At 41.2% G+C, this 25652-nt stretch overlaps 1 protein-coding gene and 1 long non-coding RNA gene across 3 annotated transcripts in view; one reads left to right on the top strand and one right to left on the bottom strand.

The window, feature by feature from the left end:
* Positions 1–25652, top strand: part of LOC309626481 — a 188975-nt gene that overhangs the window by 159282 nt on the left and 4041 nt on the right. The gene's annotated exons all lie outside the window — the stretch shown is intronic.
* RBM17 (RNA binding motif protein 17) lies at positions 1274–25652 on the bottom strand. 2 transcript variants are annotated; one of them, XM_082387178.1, is made up of 12 exons: positions 25451–25652; positions 18315–18452; positions 15702–15818; positions 12881–13047; positions 11959–12056; positions 9036–9092; positions 7948–8089; positions 5746–5897; positions 4602–4675; positions 4007–4105; positions 2824–2896; positions 1274–2691 (listed from the first exon to the last, which is right to left on the bottom strand). In XM_082387178.1, the coding sequence occupies exons 2-12, from the start codon at positions 18435–18437 to the stop codon at positions 2588–2590; spliced, it is 1206 nt and encodes a 401-aa protein (XP_082243304.1). In that variant the 5' UTR covers positions 18438–18452; positions 25451–25652; the 3' UTR covers positions 1274–2587. The 2 variants fall into 2 exon arrangements, with proteins under 2 accessions (XP_082243304.1, XP_082243305.1); XM_082387179.1 differs by lacking the exon at positions 9036–9092.

Genomic DNA, 25652 nt, shown 5'->3' with positions numbered 1-25652 from the left:
CTAGGTTCATCAATTTTTCACCAACTAACCTAAGACAGTAGGTCCCCCATTCTCCATCTTTTAGGATTTGTCGTTTGCAATTCCAGATATCAACTTTTTTTTATCAGTTCTTGGTTGCAAATGAGAGAATTCACTCTGGCTTGTTTGTAAAAAGATTTTACAAACAAAAACAAAACCTAGGTAGCAAATGGAATCTCCAGACAGGAAGGCCCCAGTCAAGTTTGGAGGCTTTACATGAAGAAAGAAAACTCCCACATCACACCTAGAAATTGCTCCAAAGACTACCCTGCCACACAAGTGGCGCCACCTCAAGACATGCCACTATGGGATAAGGTCTCTGCCACCACCGTCCCAAAGGCTAGACAACGCTGGGCCTACTCTCGCCAGTGTGAGGATAGCTGACGGGAAGAGCCCAGGGCTGAACCCCTGCCCCTGCTGCCAGACAGGCTGGGAAAGCAAGTTCAGAGTCTCTACCTCAGGGAGGCGGTAGAATGCGGGGGAACCCCAAACACAGGAAGGGCTTTCAGATCACAATCGGGCCCAGAATGACAGATTTCTATTACACAGAACCTTTCTAGTTATATTGTAGCTTCATTAATTTTCAATTTACATTGAAAATTTTCCATTGAAGTTACTTTGAATTTTAGTTAATACTGAAAATTAATTTCAAATTTCTCAAGCACTACACTGCAGGAGATTTAAAATTATTCTAATGTTGGAAATTCACTGCAAGTAATGTACTAAGTAATTACTGCAATCATGGATAATTTAATTATTAGAGAGATTGGGGAGAAAGACATTCACTAAGTTGTACCCATGCTAATAAAAATCAAAGTAGTGCAGTCACTTGCATTTCTGTGGTTGATCATGAGAATGTTGGGAAAATCCACCTAAATGCAAATAAACAATGTTATTATAAAGCATAACAATAATAATGCAGGTAACAAAGGGGTTGAAACTTACAGTTTAAAACATTAGGGTTTATACAAATTAAACTAAGCCATCATAATAAATACTTAGCGTGAGCACATTTAGGTACTGGTAAGCCCAAGCCAGGCGCCATCACTGGTATTCCGGAGCTAAGTCCGCAGGTAGACCTGTTCTAGTTTCAGGCTGGCTGTTGATTTCTCACGTCCTACAAAATTCTGTCCAATTATGTAACTCTTTTACCTTATATTCTTTAACCCAAATTTATTTCAGGGCATGTGCACTTTTATTTCAAAAGCAGAGTCTTAATTCACTTTTACTCAGTAAAATAATACCACAAAAGAGAAAATGTTATTCTTTTATTTATGTTAAATAAAAACATGAGAAAATCCTTTTTTAAAAAGGGTCAGAATATTCCTTATGTCTCCAAACCAAGTCCATGGATGCAAAGAAATGCTGAGTACTTTCCTCCCCCGCAGGGTCACAAGACGCTCTCATGTCGTAAAGACCTAAAGAGACAACACAGGCGCACGTCCCGCAGCTGCCGCTTCAGGTAAGTCACATGCAACATTTGGGCAAGCAAGGAACAGAACACAGGCACAAGTATATTCTGGAAACACTTCCTGCTCTGGCCAATGAACCGTAGTGCCAAACATTTTTATCTGTTTTGTTTTGGGCCCTGCTAAATGTTTGAGCCACATACACCACTGCACTTCAATGATACAATTTTTCACAATTCCGTAATTATATTAATCGCCAGTACAGTTTAAGTAGCTGATGTGGCTGAATTTTACACATTTTAAAATTATGTATGAGAACTAACACTACTGCAAATTTTGCCAGTAGAAACGTGACCCCAGGGAACCACCATTTCCAAAACATAATCGGGCACACATTTACAATGTACCTGCGAGGTTTTGAATTAACCGGTCACTTCTGATCTACGCTAAAGACTAGGCTTGAATATCTGAAAACAAAGGCTATATTCATGATTTCTATACCCAAATACCCCTAAATCCATCACAAACTCTATAGTCTGACTTAGCTTAACCGAAAATGATTCATCCAAACAGGTCATGGTAGGCTCACAATTCTTCAACCTTAGTTTAGGTCATAAAGAGTTTTTTCTACGATTGGAGTCAATAAGAAGAATTTCTCTGTTAGAGAAAGCAGAAATTTTCACCTTTGGCAGACTGCCAAGATGATACTTTATTATAGAATTTATGAAGCTACAGTTTAGTAACTTGCAGGTTTTATTAAAATGAATCAAAAAGAAAAAAAAAAGAAAAGCAAAGGGTAACACAACCCCATATCCCAAAACTTTCTAGATTTTTTTAGTGCAAGAAATGCCGTATCACTGAAGCACTTGAGAATTATCATGAAATCCTAGCAAAAAATGTAATCACCTCAGAAGTGGTAATAAAAAAGAGAAACAACCAGAGAGGCACACAGATTGTTTTTTTGTTTGTTTTTTTTAAAGGATTTTTATACTATATTAAAAAACCACAAAATAAAAAAGGGATCAGTCAACATATATCTTAGAAGTCCTTCCAGAGTCTCTGTACCCACAGCCATGCAGGCTGCCTGTCGCCTTGCTCTCTGCTCAGTCTGCGGCTCGTTGAAGGATCGTTGGAGATGACTCAGGCTCTAGTTCTTACAATCACACTTGTTCTGCCAAATCCAAGACCCTGAATTTATCCAAATTGTAGAAACATGCTTTGACCACCCGTCCACCAAAATACCTCCCATTCAGATCAACAACAGCTAAAAGGCAAACAAAAAGACAGTCAGTTAAGGCAGGTATTCCAGTAGACATTACAAGAACATGTTTTAATTACACAGATTAAGATCACAAATTCAACTTTTTAATTCTTTATAGTTAGCTGTACAACTTACCTTTAATCGCTGATTCAACCCTCTCAAATTCTAAAAATATTCGTACTGCTTCATCATCAGGGGCACCAGGAATCTGGAAAAGAAATGAAAGTATAGTAGGTAAAGATATCATCGGAGATAACACTGAATGTGAGTTTTCTCCCATAAATGATTTTTATCAGAGTTAAGTATTCCAATTATCATCATATACAGATAAGCAATGGTCAAATACCAAGGAAATAAGTATAATTCATTCATCATCAAAATCTGCTGAAGGTCCGTTTATGACAGGTCTTGTGTTAAGTGCTGGAACACACAGCCAAGCAGGACCTTTGGAGGTCCTATGCCATCTGACACATAAACAAATAATTACGCAGTCAACAGACAGCAACATGATATGGAGGAGAAGCTGAAGTGAGCAGAAATTAAGGTAAAAAGATCTGTATGCTAACCGTCTCTCGTATGAGGCTAAGCTCCTTGGTGGAGCTTTCTAGGCCCCGCTTACATAGCCCCACTGCCACTGTATAAGCGCGGCTCCTGCTAACCCCCACCACGCCCAACCACTCCATTTTGCAGCCCTCCTCAGTCTCCCAGAAGCCGCGACCCTAGTCTGAACACCCGTTCTCTCCTACCCAAATCCTACCCACTCATTCCAAAGCTTCGCTCACATCTGATACTGTTCACAAAGCCTCCTCTAACTATTTTGTGTGGATCTAATCCTTCTCTCACCTCCTGTACTTATAAGTCAACATTACAGAATCTAGCAACTGAATGTTCTCTAATTTCACATGTTTGTTTTGTTGTTTCTTCAACTGAACGTTATCACCAAGAGCACAGAATGTGTTTCCCCACCCACAAGGCTCTCAGTGCAGTACTGGGTATGTGGGAGGCACTAAGAAAACACCTGCCAAATGAGTGAGACCAGAGGCACGTCCAAGTCACTAAACTACTGAGCACACGGTCATCAAGTCTAAACCTCAGTCACAAAATGAAATGTTTCTTCACCAAATAAAATTTGAAGTCCTTCTTGTGTTTATGTTTGAAATTGTAATAACTGAGTAAAAGCAGTGTAACTAACCAACATCTGTCACCTTCTATAGTATGACAATATGTTACTTACAGCACACTCTGTCTCTATAGAAAATGTTTTGTAGTCTATCAATTGTAACTTGGGTTTATAAACATCAAAAGAAACCCCTCTTACTTCAAATATCACACATTTTCCAACTTTGCCATATTTTTCACACTCTTCCTTGGTTTCAACTTCCAAGTCTTCATCTACCTCTCCTGCACCAACCATGTTCTATAAACAAAAATAAATACATAAATTCCATTGTAAAGTATAATTTACAAATATTTAAAAGGGATGTATAAATAACTTCTTTCCATGATGGCAAACGTTCCTAATCCCAAATGACACGAAGAAAATTTTCATCCCTGAAACACCCCAAAGTTGGTATTAAAACATATATAAAAAATAAAAATATACATTAAGCTTCATAAAGAGTTATAAGAGCAACTGTGCAAGCATCAAAATATATAAACCAAGTTGAACTTCTAACAATTTCAAATATTTTAAAGTAATCACTCACTGTAGTCTTACATACTGTGTTTAGCGAAGAAGCATTAGTGAAACAGGAATCTAAAAATCAGTCTTATATGGAGTCTATCCAAAAGTGTCATTTTCAGTTTGCTTTAACTGTTCTGTCATCAGGGGGGCTGCAAGCATGCAGGGACAGGTCAAGGTGGAGTGACACAATTCAAAGAGAGCAAACAGGTTTCCTCCTTCTGCGTCTTACCCTTAGTAGGACCACTTTAGTAGGACACTTAAGTATTTCAGTTAATGGATTTGAATCCGACTTCTTGGCTGCATCTGTAAGAAAACATCATCAGACATAGACATGTTACAGCACTGAGTCCAAGTTACAATGAATAATTTAATTTCAATAGCAATCCCCACTATCTATGTCCTAGAGCCATCTATAAGCATCCACAGAGTCTCTCAGCAAAAATGCAGCCTTATCTGGCCTGGCAGAAAGCATCACTTCGCTTTGGTATAATTTTTACCATAATTTCTAGAACTTTTTAATATCCCCAACTACCTGCATTTTTGCTCAGCTCACTTCCTAAAGGGCTCACAGAGCACAGTGGTCATGACCCTCAGAGGTGAGTCTTGGCTCAGGCGGTGGCCGAAGGTCCCCAGCCCAGTGTAACGAGCTGTTAACTAGCCAGCCCCTAGCTGACCAATTTCAGACACTCCCACAAAGCCGGGCGACTGCTGGTTTTTGGTTCTAGCCTGTGAGGCTCACTGCTGCTTCCTAAAGCTGTGCGTCGACAGGGCTCCCAGAAAAGTTCTCTCCCTTCTTTAGGAAAAGGTGTTCAGCTAAGCTGACTCAAAACCACTCAGTTCTCCTTAAAATGCTAAGTCATGTTTGACTCATTCCGATACGCCCTCACTACAGAACAGACTGTAACAATCAAATGAAAATAAAACACCAAGGAGGCATCACCTACCAGTAGACTGCAAAATAACATTAGTCTCACAGAGCGATCAGTCAGTAAGAAAATTAGGATGAAAGGGCAGAAAAAAGAAAAGAGCAGAGAACCCTTACAGGATGGAGATGTAGCAGACAGAATCACCGATATACTGTGTATGGCTCTGTCTTGCTATAAAAACATAACTATGGTTTTATCAATGTAACAAGGCTCTTTGCTAGTAGAAGCAGGCATGACATGATTTTCTGGAGTCCTATTCATTTCTGCCAAAGTCTCTTGTCTTCTTTTTCTTCCATGGGCGTTCCTATCTCTCTGTCTGTTCTGAACTATTTGTAAAAACGGGCCTCAGGATTCAGTTTCCACAACGCAGAGCTGGAATGCATCACAATCAGGATGGCCTGCCTCCACCCTGCTCACCCCCAGGGACCCGCTCAAGGGGAGGCCCACCTTTCTCAGTGGCGTCGCCCACGATGATCTTGCCTCCCCGCTTGCTGGTCTTCTCCACTGACAGCGCTGTGCTCAAGCCCTGCTCGTGCTTCCCAAGACCCTGGCCTTCCCGGAAGCCGTACTTCTGCATGATTTTATGTGCTACTGTGCCACTGTGGGGAGGAAAAAGAGAAAGGTCCTTGCACTCAACGTCATCAGCTACAGCATAAATTGGATTTTACATCACAGTAATCTCCTTCTGGAAAGAGAGAGTGTAAATTCCACAAGGGCTTCCATGAGGCCACATATAATTACCAACGGGCCATGAGATGGAAGCCGTGGAATGTTCAGGAGAAAGATATAAAGTGAATGCTGAAATCCTGGGCATCCTGAGATTACCCCTGAGATGAGGGAAACACTAGTTCCCCTAGTGAGATTTCCCCAGGGCCTGTTAGAAAACACTAGACTTCCTGTGTGCTCCAGTATCTGCTCTGCTACAGGGCTCATAACCAGTTTATTTTAAAGTGAGCCTGTCAAAAAATAAATATGGTTTCACATAATGAAGATGATTGCATTTTTCTAAATAGTACAGCAGAGTTTCCAATGACTGACTTCATACATGAAAGGACACTTAGGGACCATCTATTTCAGAGCTGGAAATGAAGAAACTGAGGCCCAGATGGGCTGATGAGCTTAAGGCTAATTGAAAGCAAAGCAAGACACCACATGAGAATTATTTCTGTAGGAGTTAATGGCAGGATTGAAAGTGTAACCCACCACTCCGGATTCTCAGTCCACTGCTCTTTCTCTAATCCCATGACAGTTTTCAAACTGCACCGTGAGGAGCCTCATGGGTCTCAAGGGTGCCCCCCATTGACCACTGCTACTTAGGGCTTAAATCACAAAACCCTGCTTCAACCAGAACTGTACCTACAGTATTTCATGTATGTAATTTCCTTAAATATTTCATTTGAACAAGCTGTTCTAGGGCTAAAAAGAAAAGACTGAAAACTGATGAACTGTACTACACTGTATCTTCCTTAGGCATAAAGATTTAATTCCTGTTTAAAGGGGATTCAGCAAAAAGTCAGTTCTTACCAGCAAAAGGTCAATTTTTTCATTAGCAGAAAAAACCAAACAAAACCACCCCAATGGCTTCACATCTGTCCCCCTCCAGCATACACTCTAGGGCAGCCTTTCTGCAATGAGGGAAATGTTCTCCATCTGCACTGCCCAGTACGGTAGCTGTTAGCCTGGTGAGCACTTGAGACTAGTGTGACTAAAGAAATACATGTTAAATTCTATTCACTTTCAACTAATTTAACAGCCACGTGTGGCTATTAGCTACCACAGAGAACAGCACAGGTCTAGAAGATGGACACAAGATGAGAAACTCCAAATCCTCCTGCAGTGTGCAAACCCTACGGTGGAGGACCCATCTCCTCCAACTCTGACTAGCCCAGCTCCGAGGACGCTAAGAATCAAAGCACATGCGCACAGGTGAGGGCAGACCAGTGTCACTACTACAGTCACAGCACTGCCACCAGAGGCAGTCCTTCTAGAGGACACAGAACAAAGGCCTTAGTGCAACGCTGCTTCACCTGACAACCCCTCAGAGCACGAGGAACAGAGTAAACCACATAAAACACTCTTTTAACCAAAACACATGCCAAATCCAGTGAGACTTAAAATCCACAAGCCCCATCTGAAAGTCAACCTTAAAACTGATTTTCATACGCCAACAAATTTCTAATTATAGTTAGAACGACTGAGAGTCTTTAGACCAAAGGTATAGAACCATGACCTTAAAGCAAAGGTCATTTTATCAAAAAAAAAAAAGATGTCATTCATCTTTTGGACATAGCGCAAGTCAGCTCTAACTCATATGACCTATTTGCAAATGTTATGAAAACAAATATAATGATCACAAACTATTCCTAACTAGAGAATATAATGTTCAGCATCTAAATCTTTCAAAATTTCCATGAGACAGCTTTATGTTTTGTACAAAACCTAACAGTACATGCCGGGATACCCTCCATGTGACTTGAACCCTGATCCTCAAGAAGGAGGCTGCGTGACCGAGCACACTGAGCATCTCCCCATAAACCCAAAAAAGGCCCCATCCCACAACATGCTGCACCTACTGGAAGGGCTGACAGTGCCTCCCGTTCGGCCCCGCCCTCCCTGCACCTGCCGAGGTGAGAGCACCCGGACCATTACCCCATGTTGGCGAGGAAGGAGTTGCCGGGGCCAGTTGGGGATCTGGGTCTGTCTTGTTCCTCGTACACTGGGGGAGGGATAGCAGCTTTGGAAGACTGTGAGCGAGGTCGTGAATCCTCTTCATAAGGAAAGTCTCGGGGTACTGTTGGATGAAAATAAAATAGGCTTACCAAAATGCGACAAAACAATTCTGAACTGCACTTGGACCTTCTGTATGTTCCAGTAGATCTGATCAACCCCTCTTTTGACTCCCATAGCATCCTGTGTACCTGTCTTAAGACGCTCATCTTACGACCTTATTACCCTGGCAGACAATAAAGGTCTTTGAGGTTAGGGACCATATGCCAGTTCAGTGATTTGTAACCCTAGCTACACATTAGAATCAACAAGGAAGCTTGTTGATCCAGATGCTTGGGTCCCACTCCCAGAGACTGGTTTCAACTGGGGTTTATGGTTCGTCAGGTATTTTCACACAAAAGGTATTTAACAATTTTTTAATTACCTTCTTTATAAAAAGGTAACATTCATGGTGCAACAGGTATTAAAAAGCACTAGGGATGACTACATTTTCTTGGGATAGTTTAGGTATGGTCCAACCCAGAGGGTAGGAAGATGAGCTTCATGACTCTTCAAAGTCCAACTCCAACCCCAAATTCTAGAACAGATCACTGGGAGAAGACTGTTTTGGCAATCTGAGTAAATGCACACAACCTGTGCACGGACCTAACCCAGGAAGGTGCTGCCACCTTGTGGAGGGTCACAAATTGAACAGCCCCTAGACCACCGAGCACAAAAACTCAGCTACTATTTGTTTTTACCTAACTCCAAATAATGAAATGTTGGAGAAGACAAAATGAATTATTTTTAAAAACAAACAAAAAAAGCATCTCCCAAGAGAAAAACCCATGCCTCAGAGCCTGGTATAAAACTTAAGGGGTGGAAGGGAGCACTTGGCTGAGGGTTAGAGCAAGGACGGGTTTCCAGCCATTTCCCTGCACTCAGGACACCTGGCGGATTCCAGCTACGACTTCCCACAACTGGGTTAAAGATGTGTATCTGAACAGAGAGGGGAAGAAACAGGTACGTACACTCTTTGTCCTTCTCTACAAGAGAAGTGGGTGGTGCAATGGCAGCTCCGCCCATACCTGCAGAAACAGAAATTCCACCAATTAAAGGAGGGAAAGCGTTTCAGATGCCGGATCCTCAGGAATGTGACACACGCCACCTGCCACATCACACCACCCTCCAAAGAAAGAAGCAGGAAGGGATGCTACTCCATCCCTCCCACTAACATCTGAAGACTTCAGTATCTGAATCCAGGATTAAAAATACAGAAGTAGGTATCACTGCTTCCATTTTCCAGATGAGAAAATGATCGCGGGAGAGTGAACAGGCAGAGACAGAATGAAACCCAGCTCCCTGTGAGGCCAGAGCATCCCCCACAAGACAGCACCCTTCTTTCCAGGATGCAGACCACTGGGACTGAACACCTAGTTGGAAGTGTCAGTACTTCTGGTTACAATCTGTTTTGTGTTGTCACCATTCCTGCTCATGTTTCCTGGACAGAGAATGGTGGACACAAACAAACCAAAGTAGACTCCATTTTCTACCAGACAACCAGAGGGAAAACATGAGCAGAGAACATAAGGAATCTTTCACTAGGGAGAAGTGCTAACATGTGTATTATAACTTAATCATCAATGAACCACTCCTAAAAAATTGATACAATGTAAATTAAAGAAACCAATTACAAAACCATGCTGCACCAGCACACAATGTTTCACAAAAGAAATCCCCCAAAGCCAGTGTATATGCATAATGATTAACAGGCCTAGACTAGAAAAAATACTTACGGAGAAATATGAGCCTTAATAAAACTTCTATGTCTTCTGAAATACCTGTTATCATTTTTCACCAGAGAAATATGAGCCTTAATAAAACTTCTATGTCTTTTGAAATACCTATTATCATTTTTCACCTTGCCACTAATACCTAAGTGATTATTAACTGATTCTGAAAAGATCAGCTCCAGTGAGTTTAGTATACAAAACTCAGGGTTTACTGAAAATTTGCTACTAATCACGTTAAAATATGACCATCAATATGTTAACAGCAGTACACATAACGGATATTAACACCATTACTTCCCTATTATTAGATTATATCGTTCCTGCTAATGTTCCAAAAAAAAAAAAAAAAAATGTCCTCAGTATTGAAGGCACACCTCCTCACAAAAAAGGGCAGCTCATTTGTAAGCTGGAAAGATGAAACCAAGAAATACTCAACCTATGTATTGGATTCTAAAACAAGTTAATAAATCAGGCATTTGTTGATTAGGAAGATAATGAGTCTGAAATGTTAACATAATGCCTGACACACAGAGCACACTCAAATGTTAACTCCATTCCTCCTTAGAAAAACAACGCAGTGCCTGAGTGTGCTCAGCAGGCAGGAAGCCTTTTTTCAGTTGAGGTATAATTGACATGTAATGTTATATTAGTTTCAGGTGTACAACATAATGATTTGGTATTTGTATATATTGTGAGATGATCACAACAAAAAGTCTAGTTAACATCTGTCACCACATACAGTTACAAAAAGTTTTTCTTGTGTTGAGAACTTTTAGGATCTACTCTCTTAGCCAACTTTCAAATATGCAATTATTTTATCCCCAAAATGTAATGGCCTAAAACAATGAACATTATCTAAAAAAACCCCAAAACTATGCAATTATTTGTATTATTAACATAGTGACCATGCTGTACACTACAATCTCATGATTCATTTTGTAACTGGAAGTTTGTACCTTTTGACCCTCTTCACCCATTTCTCCCAGCTCCCCACAACCCCTGCCTCTGGTAACCACCAATCTGTTTTCTGTATCTATGAGCTTGGTTCTCTGTTGTTGTGCAATAAGTATTCTATAAATTTGTATAATTCATATCTGCATTGAAAGAGTAAGAATTCTAAATTAGTACAGACCCACTCCTTTCCAACTCATTTAGTATTTTAAAGTTTAAACTAAGCCCTGAAAAACCTTGGCTGTACACTGGGAAGACCAAGCTTGCCAAACTGCTGGTCATAAAACAGAGTTCATGTATGTGGAAATACACTCCAGCTTCATGATAACATTCTTCTTAGGTCTCATGTTAAAGGTGACCACATTGCAATGAGGTTTTCAGGTAAAGAAAGATCTTGGTTAGATGCACAATGGACCCGTTTCACACACAACGCTATTCCCACTAATCCACTATAACAGGGATTATCACAGTTATCTGAGTTGTGTGGTATAAAGTTGTGTGGTGTAAAGGAGGTAATCCATCAGAGTGCTTAGAACAGTGCCTGGTATCTAGGAGACAAGAAGAAGATTTCAATTTCTCATTTAAATCTCAATCTGTCAACCAAAGTGGTGATCTAAATCCAGGAAATCCCAGCAATCAAACATGATGAAGGGAAAATAAGTAGCATTCCATTCTCTCAAGAATGAACACTGCTTAGCTATCTAGTGATCACTGAGAATTTGGCTCTAACACAACTACAATGCTGCTCTTAGAGACCTCTTAGAGATGGAAGAGGTCTTATGAAGCACCTAGTTCAAATGCTTGTCTCCCTGCTCCCCGTACGACACTGAAAGAAACCAGCATCCAGGGAAGCTCAGTCATGCGTGTTAGTGGCAAAGGTTCTGGAAATGAGTGCCTTGACTCTCCATTCAGTGCTGTTCTTAACAGAAATGTAGCTGGATACAGAGAACAGGTTGGTGCGACTGTGCTGAGGGTAAAGACGAGAGTGGCCATGTATTTTAAGGAATGCTCCAAGTGTCCAACAAGTAAATGTTAGAAAGACTATATGTGAAAACACAATGTAAATTTACACTGTCATGCACATGCGGGTTGCTGAGATTCTGGAGAGAAAATTACCCAAATCAGTGTCAGATGAACCATTTACGAAATTGAATATGAAATGGTGGAACTGCACCATGTTTGAAACATAGTATCTGTGTTCATGCCTTACTTCTCTTCCTCCTCTCTCGCTCATAATCTTCATCTTCATCGGAATCTGGATCTGGTCGCCTGGAAAACCCACTAGCTTCATGTCTGTCCTTACGCCTCCTGTGATAAGAGGAAACAAACGTTCACCACGGATGGACCAATTCAGAGATGTGAACTCAAGGACGTCACCTTGACTTTTTTTTTGGGGGGGTGGGGGGCATGCAAACTGGTTAAAGACTAAAGTAGCAAAAGTATGAGAAGTGAGAAAAATCCAGAAGATAAACTGAACAAATTTAAGAGGTATATGAATATAAATAGCAAGAAAAAAGTTTCCTTGATATTTACCTCCTTCAATTTTAAAGCGTATCAACAATAGGCAATAGTTAATTAAATAATTTTGATTCTCTAGAACATGTTTTCACTTCATGAAGTGATTCAATAAATAATAGTATATTAATATTTTATATAACTATTTAACAATTAATACTATTTTTAAAAGAAGAAATGCAAATAAATCCTTGTTGCCCATACTTTCAAAAAACATAAAAGATGTATATGAGTTTTTAAAAACTCCATCTGGCTCAAAAACAGTAAAAGTTAAGAATAACATTTTAAATACTTTAAGTAGTTATGACTCTAGCAGAGTCACAGCATAGGAAAAAACCCTATTATTCAACATCACTTTGTAAGTTACTTCTCCAAGAACTCACCCAAAACATATACTCTAAGTTTTCTGCAACTATATATGAAATTTACTCTGGAGTTTGTTTTCGTGCTGGGATGTAATGACCACACGTTCTTAACAACAACCTGACTCCTCCTGACAACTGCTCAGACCAACCAGGAAACTCACTCAGCCTTACAGACAGCACTAAAGTTCATTCACCAACATCTGAACGACCATTTCAAACGTAGAGCACCTCCACATCCGCGCGAGGCCTTACTTTTCTCTCTCTTCTATTTCCTTCTGTCTTTCCAGCTCCCGCTGTCTCTGTCGCTCCTCTCTTTGGCGCTTCACTACTTTCTCATAATCGTTAGGAAACATGGGATCATATTCATCAGCTAGGGGAATCAAAACTTCTCCTGCAGAAAACCCACTGGGAACCGGGTCCTGAGGAAGGGAAAAATGCCAAAGTAAGTATCATCCTCTGTCCTGGAATTTTATTCATAGAATTAAGGTCAAAAAAATACGAGGGCTAGGAGGGGCCCTGAAGACCACCTGTCTGCCTCTGCTTTACAGATGAGGGAGCAGATGCCTGAGGAGGTTCAGTGACTTGACGTGGCCACACACCTAGCCTGGGAGCAGCAGACAGGACAAAGAATTTCACCTCTCACTTCAGTATTAATTCCATAAACACCCTACAGCACTTTCCTGGAAGTCTTAAACAAGCTGCCACCACCTAAAATTTTAAGCAATAAATTTGATTATTTATAGCAAACACAGAATACTTCTATTATATATATATATATATATATATATATATATATATATATATATATATATATATATATATCTGTGAAAACTTAAAATACGAAACAACTCATGAATAACACATTCTTATAGTCATTTAATAGAATAACTTTAGATTCTGATTACATGGAGACATGACATATTAAGATTTAAAAAAAAAAAAGAAAAAAAAAGGTAAAAAGCATCCTCTTGGGCTTTGTGAAATCCTCTGGACTGCACACCCTCCCCAGGCATCTGCATCTCAGGCCTGAGTCTGCACAGGTGGAGGTAACTCCCTTCACATCCTCATTCATTTTTTAAGGTCCACTAAGTCAGGTTCAGATGACAACATTTTGCATTTCTCTTCTGTACATTTAGAAACTGGGGCTACTCTATGAGAGAAAAAGAGGTAGTAGCCTTAACAAAGAAATCGTAAAAACAAAAGGCAGACAGCACACAGTAAACTAGAAACACACAATGAGTAGGGGGCTTTGCCCTAGGCTCGTGGTCTTTATCTCCATGGTTCTCCTAAGCCCTGACCTACCGCGTGGTCTCACGTTCCTAAACCTCCGTACTTTCTTCTGTTAGTTTTCCTAGCACGACGCCTCCTTATTGTCTATAAAAGTAAGATGCCTTCCCTGGTCTCCGCAGATGCCCCAAATGAGCACAGGTCAGTGTCCCCGAGCGCCCACTCTGTACCTCTTTCAGGAGGAGCATGCCAACACCGCCAAAGGCAGGAAGGTTGTTTGTAAAATGTACTTTATATATGAACACAAAACGGGCATGATAAAGAGAGCTTATGCTCATCATCAATGGATCTAAATCCAACAATTCCTGGATTACACTGTGCAGTTTGATGTTTTTTCATCATAAAACAAACACTCCATGGTTTCCTTACACCTAAAACTCAAAAAACACTTTGATTTGATGAATAAAAGAAATTAGAAAAGTAACTGTAATCACCTCCCAGGCCCTATCACTGGAAATCTTACAAAAATCTATTTAATGCAGGGCTCCCAAAGGGCGGTTATTCATTTGTGTTCACATAAAAGACATTTTAAAAACACGAAAGCACATCAACGACATTTCCTTTCAGTTATTATTAAGATGGGAGAAGCTAACAACGAGCCCCTCGATTTACAGAACACCGCCATCACAAAGTTTCTAACTCAGAGACCAGACTGTCAGCATGAACGTTAGTTTTTTTCATTTCAATATGTGACAGCAAACAACTTTTACTGTATAAACCCTGCTTAAGTTCAACAATGAGCCATCCTTCTTTAAATGCTATAAAGAATAAAGCAGCTTGCTTGATTTTAAAAGCTTGAATGTTAATACCCAATGCTGGGGAGGGTAGGAAAAACCCAAACACTCACATGTTACAAGTGATACTATTTACTGATACAACTCTGCTGGAAACAAGTTGGCGCTAAATAAATTGCCCATAAAAGTGACTGATCTCCTAATGTCACCTCAGGAAATCTATCCTAAGAAAATAATTTTAAATGCATAGAAAGCACTCTGCAGAGGTGTTCACTAGAGGTCTACCGGTTCTACAGTTAGGAAATAGGTGTGTAAATCACCATACATTCACCTGATGGGAATGCTTTACAATTAAAAATTGGCTATGCAGCAAGAAGGAAAATGCTTGCTGATTAAACTTGGGGGTGATATTATAGGTTCTAGAGCCAACACACAATAACAGAAGATGATTAACCAGTTTTTCATTAGATGTAGCAAGAAAAAATTAGGCAGGGAATTTGTGGGAAAAAATGTTGAATGACTAAGAATCCTCAGAAAATTTCCACTGTGGGGTGGGTGCCTTTCCCTCTTGACAGACTATCAGCCGGCAGGAGCGGGACCAGTTCCTCTGGTCAAGAAACCCCACCAAGAGCTTCACGGCAAACCCACACAGGGGAATACTGTGAAGTCAATAAAATGATCATATGGTCCTATACTTTTTGACACAGATGGACACTCACAATATATTAAGTGAGAAAAGCAAGTCAGAGAACAGAAGGTGGAGAAGGCGAAGGATGGAAAGCTATTCCAAAATACAAAGTTTTTAAATTCTGGAGGGTAGGACCGAAGTCATTTATTTTCCTTTTTGCCTACCTCCAGTTTCTGATTTTTCTATAATTAACTACTGTGTTTTAAACAGATGAATGTTTTAAACTTGATAAAATGAAAGTAAACATTAAATTGAAAATGCTACTGCTTAGAGTGCAAGGCCTACTGAGGTGTGTTCAGAGTGACGTGTAAAGCGCAGCCTGTGGAAAGCAGGAGGCCCACCCAGCTGGGGGTGGGGAGCGTACCTTGAGGCCCGCCGCCACGTGCGGCGGGGTGTCCACGATCTGCCGCTCATCTGAAGAGCCACCTCGCTTCAGGTCGATTACTGGGGCAAGGACCGTACTTTGTTTTGTCCTCTGGCTCTAAAATCATCAAAAAATAAGAAAAGTGTACTGAGGCTTCAAATTAAAAATCATACTGTTTGTAACAAAGCTTTTTTTGGTCTCTGCAACAAACCTTTCAGATATGAGAAAAACAATCTTAACAGCCTTTTAATTCAGTTATTACAATAATCATATACTAGTTTTTTTAGCCCTTTTTTTTTTACAACACAAATTTCCTCCATTTTTGTAAAAGCTTTACAGAAAGTTTGGTCGCTTTTATTTAAATTTGCATATGAAATAATATAAGAAAAAAGCTCTACATTAGATTCTCCGCATTACACTTCAACTAGTGTGGATCTTTCACAAGGAATGGGTATGTTTTTATATCTTGGGCATACACTTGTGGATTAGTATATCTAACCTGTATATCTCTACTATATTTCGACTTCTGCTTTTCTATTTTATCTTCCATTGAACCAAGATTGCCCACTAACTATGTCCACTTATAGTCTAATGGAATTTATGTTATTAAGTATGAGAATTGTTCCTAGGAGTCAGTCACTTTACAAAAGAGAAGACTGAGGCCTTCAAGAATAGAATATATGAAATAGCATTAACATTAGAATGTAAAACCTTATTTATACATCTTATGTCCAAAGCAAAAGTTACATGAAACGAAGAGTTTAAAAATTAGACCTACTTAAAAAAAATTAAAACAAAAAAACAAGACTTGGGCTTCCCTGGTGGCACAGTGGTTAAGAATCCGCCTGCCAATGCAGGGGACACGGGTTTGAGCCCTGGTCTGGGAAGATCCCACATGCTGCGGAGCAACTAAACCCATGCACCACAACTACTGAGCCTGCGCTCTAGAGCCCACGAGCCACAACTACTGAGCCTGTGTGCCACAACTACTGAAGCCCACACGCCTAGAGCCCGTGCTCCACAACGAGAGAAGCCACTGCAATGAGAAGCCCGCGCACCACAACAAAGAGAAGCCCCCGCTCGCCACAACTAGAGAAAGCCCACGTACATCAAGGAAGACCCAACACAGCCAAAAATAAATAAATTAATTTAAAAAAAAAAAGACTTGTTCTGTTAATCTTTTCATGTGAGATGAAAGTTTGTTTTAAAAAGACGGAATTCTATCTCTTTAAAAAGAAATAGTACTGGCATAAAAAATTTAAATCTGGTAATGATATATGAAAAAGACAAAAACTCTAATCAACAGAACTGACAAAACCAATTTAAATTTTAAGACAGTGTTCTCTCTACTTGTGGGTATCCTAATCCTAAAAACCTTTTACAATACTGAGAAATCAAATGTAAACATTTTAATATTAATGCTGTATGTAGTGAAGGAAAAGAAAAATAATTCCAACTTTAAAAAAATTTATTGTGTGAATTTTCAAACATTAAGGAGAATGATTAATGAACTCATGTCTCTTTAACCTGGCTTCAACAACTACCAACTCACGGCAAATCTTGTTTCATGTATCCCTGCCTCCCCTGTCAGAGACTGGAGTATTTTAAAGTAAATCCCAGAAATGATATCATCTTATCAGTAAATATTTCATCTTATTGGTAAATATGTATCTCTAAAGCAGTTCTTCTCAACTTCTTTTTTATTATTGCCTCCTCCTTCAAGGAACCTTTTAATACATTTTCTTCTCCACCTATGAAATTTTAATACCACAGATACACTACACACGAGTTTATGTATTCTGTGTATATCTGGCCTTTATACATAAGAAGAGCAGGATTTTTTTCACCCCTTAGAACCAATATTTGCCCCATCTGGAGGGGATACAGCCTCCACTGGGAATCATATTCTAAAACAACAACAAGCAAACCATAAGACCATTCTCATTCCTAAACGTATTTGACAGGAATATTTTAATATCAAATATCCAGTAGACAACTACTTTTTTTTTTTTTTAATGTTTTACCTGGTGAATGATTTCAAGGATGTTGCCAACGCCCAACATTACACAACAGAAACAAAAACAATTACCCCAGACTACAAACCCTGATACGTTCACAACCAACTCCAGCCTTCAGTAACACACATTATCACAGCTCAGTCGTTACCGCAGAGCTTCGTTCTCAAAGTGCTGCTTCCAAACCACCTATAACAAACAGCAGGACTGCCCCCTAAAAATGCAGACTCCCCAGGCCCCAACCCAGAATCAGGATTTACCAGAGTATCAGGTGTTACATAGCCTTTTAACCAAATTCTCAATCTTGGACAACCAAGATTGACAACCTGCATACTGAAGTTTGACAACCAGCATCATTGCTGGAAACCAAGAGTATGTTTTTCCTCATTCTGATTCCCTGAAACAGTTCTATTCCCAGGAGAAGCGAAATTACCGTATTCAACTCCTATTCCTCTCCCTCCCCCCACCCAGCCTCTCCCCTTACAAATGTTGAACCCTACATATTCAACAAAGAGGCAGAGGGGCAGGCTACTCTTAATCCGTAGGAGGCACCTGCCGGTACACCTCTGCTCTCACAGCTGGGCTTAGCTTCTCTTACCTTTGCCTGAGTGAGAGCTGCCTTCTTCACCTGGAGCTGAGACTGCAGAAGTTTGAAGTTTTTGGACCAGCCTTCCGTTTTTGAGTCACTGGTCTCCACTCCCAGGTCGTCGTACAGGGACATCTTCTCAGTTTAATGCTGAAAGGCAAGAGGGGTAGGGGTTAAAGAATGCAAAAATGTAGTGAAGATTTCCAGTCTTCCCATGTTAAAATAACGCAGTATCATGGAACTTCAGAGGTAAGAGGTATCTGAAGAGATCACCTGGTCCAGGAACATTCAGTGACAGAAGCCAACATGCCTGATATCACCAGTCAGCACCCTGACACAAAACGCTACATCCATGTACTATTTTTAAAATAATCGTCTAGAATGAATTTTCCTATATATAAGATCATGTGGTCAAGTAATTCACGAGTGAAATCCTTCTGTTCTATAGAATGAGATAAGATGGAAGTTCTAGATTCAGGGCATTATTAATTACATATATTCAATTTTTTAAAAACTCTATTTTGTGTCAACAGCAAAAAGTAGAAGCCTTACAAAAACACCTATTACAAGGCTGATATAGCACAATTAACTACCTTTTTTTTTTGGTGGTGGTGGGCCGTTATCCTTTTATAAAGAAAAAACCGTAATATACGCCCCCAATTAAGGGGAAAAAACCAGAAATGACCTCACAGATGTGACAGGAAGGTAGAAGGTTAGATCTTATTAATAACCAGGTTTCCTCATATCCCACCAAGTAGAAATCTGTAATCTTTTTTTTTTTTAATTTACTGGGTTTTTCTAAGGTTTTTATAGTATTATACACTTACATTTAGGTCTACAACCTTTTTTTTTGTTAATTTAACATATGATGTGAGGTAGTGGTCCAATTTCATTCTTTTGTGTGTGGAAATACTGTTGTCCAGCATCGTTTGTTGAAAAGACTTTCTTTCCCTATTCAATTGTCTGGGTACCCTTGTAAGAAATCAATTGACCTTAAATGTGAAGGTTTATCTCTGGACTCTCAATTCTATTCCATTGATCTAGAAGAAATCTGTAATCTTTAATGACACTGATTACAAAGACAGAATCAACAATCTACATGTGAATGATCAATATATACTACCCCTGGCAGAATAGAGGAACACAAGAGGATGACAACAACAAAAACAGCAATAGTTAACACTTACTAAGAGCCTTATCACACACCAAGAGCAGTCCAGGAGGGAAATGGGGACGTCCAGAGAGAAATCTGCCCCAGGTCACAGTGGGAAGACCCATCTCAAACGCAGTCAGAACTCCAGAGCTCATGCTGGTAAATCCTTACTGCCACCTTTAAAACACCTCAACGTTCTGAAACCCACAAAATGGCTCACTTCTCAAAATAAGAAATCAATCTCTTTCTCACAGATGGAAAGAGGAAAAAAATTTTGATTAAAATCCCTAAACTGCAAAGAAATGCTTAACATGGGTAGTTTCTAACATATGGACACATTCCAAAAGTCTGTCAGTTCCCAGGCTCAGACAGCATTTTACCATTGAAACTGTGTTATACAAATCCTGTTTTGCCTGTGTCTGTGTCTCAGGAAGAGAAGGTGATATAGACAGGAAGGGAAATATTTAATTTCCCCCCGGGTCACGTCTGACCCCAGGCAAAACTTCGGTCTGTCTGCTCATTTCTCCACCCTTCTGTGCACGGATTCTAAGACCCCCAGCACCTTGGCCGACCCGCTTCCACTGTGCTTGGGGCGGGGTGAGGGTGGATGCCGCCTCCCTCCCTCAGTATAGCCGTTCCGGTCCTGGGCAGAAGTCAGCCCCGGGCAACTGCAGTCGCCTTCCACAGTGTCTTCCCTTCTTAATATCTGAACCGCAGACTACCTGAAAGCTCTCAGTTTTGATTTCTAAGTGAAAGGCCCCAAGGCAGCACAGAAGTAGGGTGAATAAAAGCAGAGCCCAGGGTACTGGTGGCTGATTGCTCCAATGAGTCACCCAAAAAAAAATCAAGGAATGCCTATACTTTCTCCTCCTCAAGGCTCCTGTGACAACTCACCGGCTCAGGTGACGGCAGCACGGACAGAGAACTTCCTAGAGAGCACATCCCACTGGGAAATGCTCACTGTCTTCAGTGCCAGACAAAGTGAACTTGGCAACACCTTGTCATGTTAAGCTTGAGACAAGTTCAAGTCACTGAGGCTAAATGGAGGAAAATTAATGACTGAAATTTGACCATGTCTCCGAAGTTTTGTAGGGCATGCCCCCGGGGTCCACTTCAGAACCCACTATTTTAATCCACAGTCAGTGTGAACTCCATGAAAACCTACATCAGTCTGTGGAGGTCACTGCTCTACCCCCGGACTAAGACCAATGTCCACCCCAGAGCCGAACAGGCAGTTAGGCCGACTGCAGAGGTAACACTCTATTTGCAACCCCCTCCCAGGCCATGGCTTCAGAAATTCCTTGCCCACAATGACTGTGGAAGACAACTGCACCAAAAAGCTTTAGAGGCTGTCATGTGCTTTTCTCCCAGCCTACCTGGTATTCAAAACTAATCCTTCCTCTCTAGGTAACACATCCTTAAAGTTTCAGTTGAACCTGAAAAACTCAGAGCAACAGCAAAGAAAAACAACGCTGAGTGTCCAGCTTAGTACAGTGGGCCCGTGAATGACGCAGGTTTGAACCGCACAAGTCCACTTACATGCGGCTTTTTTTCCATAGTAAATACTACAGTACCACACCATCCGCGGTTGGTTGAATCCACGGATGTGGAACCGTGGATACAGAGGGCCAACTGTACAGTTATATTTGGATTATCGACTGAGCAGAGGGTGGGTGTCCCTGACCCCTACGTTGCTCAGGTGTCAACTGTAATGTGGCTCTCAAAACACTACTTCAGAAATGACCATGCATCTTTCATCTAACCTAGTTTAATTTTTTGAGACCTCTTCATTCAATTGGTCACCAAACCAAAGCCTAGTAAACAAACTATGGGTTCATTTATCTTTCTTTAATCTTATAAAAGCAAGGTAAGACTGACACATTCTGGGAAACAAATATAAACAACGCATTCTGGGAAATCATAAAGCTAAATTATCAAAATTTGTTTGCAAATCTAACTCCACTTCAATTCTCCCAATATCGCTTAATAAGAAATTTGAGAAATTCATTAAAAAAAGTATTTACAAATAACATTGGTGCCAATGGAAACAGAGTACCCAAATGCCCACTGAAACTATGAAGGATAAAGACCAGCTTATTCACTTTTGCAGCTCCAATTTCTGGCACAGAGAAGGCATTTAATAAACACTTTTGAAATATTAATAATTAAGTAAATTCTATTTGGCCACATGAATCAGCAGTGAAACTACACAATGCCCACAGGCTCCACGAGAAAGTAAAGAGCAGGCAAAAGGTTCTGGAGGTGGATGGTGGCAATAGTCGCACAATGGTACCATGCACTTAAAAATGGCAAATTTTATGTTATGTATATTTTACCACAATAAAAATTAAAAGAAAAAAAAGAATAGGTAAAAGGGAGGGGAGAAGCAGCACTGGGGGAGGAGGTGTGAGGTAACAGGCTGCTGGACATATCCCTGCCAGAAGAGTAAACATTGATGGAAACATTTTCCCAATTTCAGGGTTACAAAATCAAGCAGCGCAGAGGCTCTCTACCTCCAGCAGAGTCCTTCTGGCTAAGAACCCAGTACTTAACAATGTCATCGGTGCTGGTGAGGTTTCACGAGACTGCACTTCCTCCGACTCCAGTCTACACTGAAGGTGGCTGTTGACAATTCCACCTGATTCTCCTCGCTCTGCAAGCTTTGGAAGTCATTGTGCAGCAAAATCTCATGTTCCTTAAAAGTTCCTTGTTTCTGGTCTCAAAACCTTCGAAAACACACTTTAAATATTAGAAACTGATGTCATCTCACCAGCATATCTGCTAGTTTTCTTTAACTCGGAGCTTATAAATCAGATCTCCGCATCCCAGTAAATGCAAAAGAGCTTTCTTCACTTTTCTCCTTCTCACTGATCTTCAAATTCACAGAAGTGGATTAACCACAGCAACGACACACTTCTGTGGACTGCTTCAACTAATTACTATAATGCTACAAGCACCAGTGAATTCACCACCCAAAACAAGAGACAGGATCTGGACAAGAAACCACACTCAACCCACATGGCCCCCATCCCATTCCACCCAAGTGATCTCCCGGGCCCAGGGGTGAGCAGCAACCTGAACCCCATTCTCATTAATTCCATGCTTTCCTCCTTTTATATAATCTTATTGACACAGCTTATTCCATCTATTCCTTAAAAGGTGTGTATATCTTTATTTTAGTTGCCTTAAGCACTTGTAAATATATCACAGTCGATTCATTCATTCTCTCCACTGCAAACACTGAAATGTAACAAGTGCACTAACAAGACTCTGTTAGGACCTGAACTTAACCTCATTAATGCTGAGATGCCTTTCAGATGATATAACACATTTATTTCATGAAGTATGGTGCCAAGTAATAAAAACGTAGCACTTTCTAACATTTGGATATACCTTAAGAAGCCAGGATCAAATGCAAATACAAACAGGTGATTTTTATAACTTCTTTAAAATACCTTCTCACTATTTACTTCTTTATCATGGTAACACCATCCTTTGATCAACAAATCTTCCATGTATGCTTTTTTTTTTTCTTAAAAAGAAACATGGTAAACACAGTCTGCCAGAATAATGATGACTTTTCAAGATTCTACCTAAGCTGGCAAAGTATTTTTTAAAACACGTGCAACTGGCAGAAAAAGAACATGGAAGACGTCGTCTCAGAAGCATCCCACCTACTCGTCTTTCAAGTGCATCTCAAGCCTTTGGTGACTACGACCCCCACATAAAACCAACTACCCCCCGAACACACTCAGATCATGTTATGCTGTCCACTGGGTGACACATCTATCTCTTACTATATCATAAATCCCTTAAAGGTAAGGGCTGTTTCTGTTTTCATCTTTATATCTCTAACTGAGCACCATGTTTGGAACATTATAAGTGACTTACAAATATTTTCTAAATATATCAGAGTGGACAGAAGATATTAATGCACCTACTGAAATCATATTATTATGAAACAGTAAGATCAGCCCTTTAAGGACATAACTTGTGGTAAGCAGGATATGAGATAAGCATGGTAAATTGTACACCATAACTAATGGGAGAAAAACTACTCCCACCATACAACTAATAATGAGTCAAGGTCTGAGCTCTGAGCACCTAAAGAAGCAGGCTTGGTAAGAAAAGACCTTTTTATCACTAAATAGATATTTGTGTATCACAAATTAAAAACGAAGTTTAAAGAATATGCGAAGTACTGTACATACAGACAGAAAGGAACAGGAAGGGAACTATAAGGGGCAGTGCCTGTTGATGTCCACAAAAAACACAGGTAATAAAAGGCATCTGCTTTGTGTGTAAGATTTATGACTTTTTAAAGAATTTTTTAAATGTTTCCCTGTACCTCCACCTCTGACACCCTTGTCATAGTTCAGTATTCCCATCCATTCTCATAGAGTCTATCATTACCGAAGCACCATAGGCTGGAGGGTATTGCAAACAAAGTCCACGAGTCACCTGTAACTTAAGTGTATCAGAGAACGTCCTTCGCTATTTCCTATTATGAAAGACTTGGGGAATGAATACCAGCCCTGGATCATCTGCTCCTTACAGGTAATTTAAAACAAGCCAGGTAAAAAGAAATCCACTTTATAAAGTTACTTTTGGGAACGCACAATTCTCCAGATTCCTATTTTCCATAAAGGCTATCTTTATCCGTCACGGAACTCCACGATCAGAACAGCTCAGAGGGCCAACACCTCTGTGACACCTTGTTATATTTCTAACTCACAACCTACTCTCTATTGTAAACTGTACAGCAGGCAGCACACTTCTTAATAAAGTTCTAAAAATAACTCTCTCAGTTTAAGTTACTAATGTAATACTCTATATTCCCTAAATATCCTTACTATAGTCAAAACGTCTGTGGCATTTACCCCATAAAATTGTGGAAACTGAGTTGCAGCCTTTAAAGACTCCACCTGTTGCAAGGACACACAGTCCTCACCTACATGAGAATGTGCGGAATTTTGCTCTCATCCAGAATATCCTACTTTCCACCCATCTGCCTGCCTCTAGCAATAAGTACCTCCCATGTTTCTCCTTTACTGACTTCTCAAAGAACCTTATTGATCTGACCTGACTACCCCTCTTCACACCTCTGCCTTTCCTGCAGTTTCCAGAATGCACTAAGGTGCCTCACCTCTGGTATCTTTACATTTATTTCCTTCCTCTGCAGGAAACATTTCCCTCATCTTGCACATCTAACAAAACACCCCCAAGACTCAGTTTCAAGCCTCACTCCTTTTTGGAAGGCTTTCCAGACCCCACTCCGGTCAATCGGATCAACCCAGGCGTGGCTTTTTATGCTGTTTCCCCGGAAACTAAACTCACAGAGCGTGGGGACAGAATCTTATGAATCTTGCATCCGCTGTTACTAACACATGGTCTGGGCGAAAAGAGATGCTCAAAAAAAAAAAAAAAAAAATGCTGGGTGATTGGACATCGAAGCTAAAATACCGCTTTAAAAGGACAAGGACCGAGGTAGTGCCAGAGTCACGTCTTCCTCCACCCTTCCAGGTAAACCCCCGTCCCTGACAGAAGTCCACACCTGATTCCCCGTTCTGCAGCCTCAGAAGGAAAAGATTCCTTCCTTTGCACCCCCAGCCACAGGTGACCCAGGCATGCCTACGGGGTCCAGAGGCCCAGGAACTTTTCCCAAAACACTACCGACGGTGGGGAGGAAAAGCCGCCCTCAGGTCCAGAAGAGATGTGGACAAACGGGAAAGAAGAATGGAAGACTAGGAATGCGAAGGCCCGGCGACCCGAGGCAAATAAAGGAGCGGCGAGGCGCGAAGGGAGACACGGAGGGTCGGCCGGGGCCGGGCCGCCTGATGCGAAGGCACCGGCGGCTCGGGGACGGCCCGGGACACCAGCCCCTAGCGGCGCGGCCTAAAGCCGCGGCGTCGCGTCCAGCGCCGCCCGGGGAGGCGCACCCGCCCCGGTCCCCGCCCGCCCACCCACCTTCCGGCCCGCCCAGGGCGCCTCTTACCCGGCCCGCCCGGCCGACGCTCCCGGGCCGCGGCGGCGCACAGGCTCCGAGGCGCCGCGGACTCCGCGGGCTGGGCACTCGGCTTCAGCCCCCGACGGCCGGACCTCTCCGGCGCCAACCCCTACGCAGAGCCCGCGGGGCGCGCGGCGGCGCGGAATCACGGCGCGTGCGGCCGGGAGAGAGGCGCGTTGCTCCTGCGCCG

The sequence above is a fragment of the Balaenoptera borealis genome (genome assembly GCF_965194805.1).
Source record: "Balaenoptera borealis genome assembly, chromosome: 3".
Lineage (NCBI taxonomy): Eukaryota > Metazoa > Chordata > Mammalia > Artiodactyla > Balaenopteridae > Balaenoptera > Balaenoptera borealis.
Note: the sequence above shows the minus strand (reverse complement) of the source record. Positions and strands in the feature narration are given on the sequence as shown.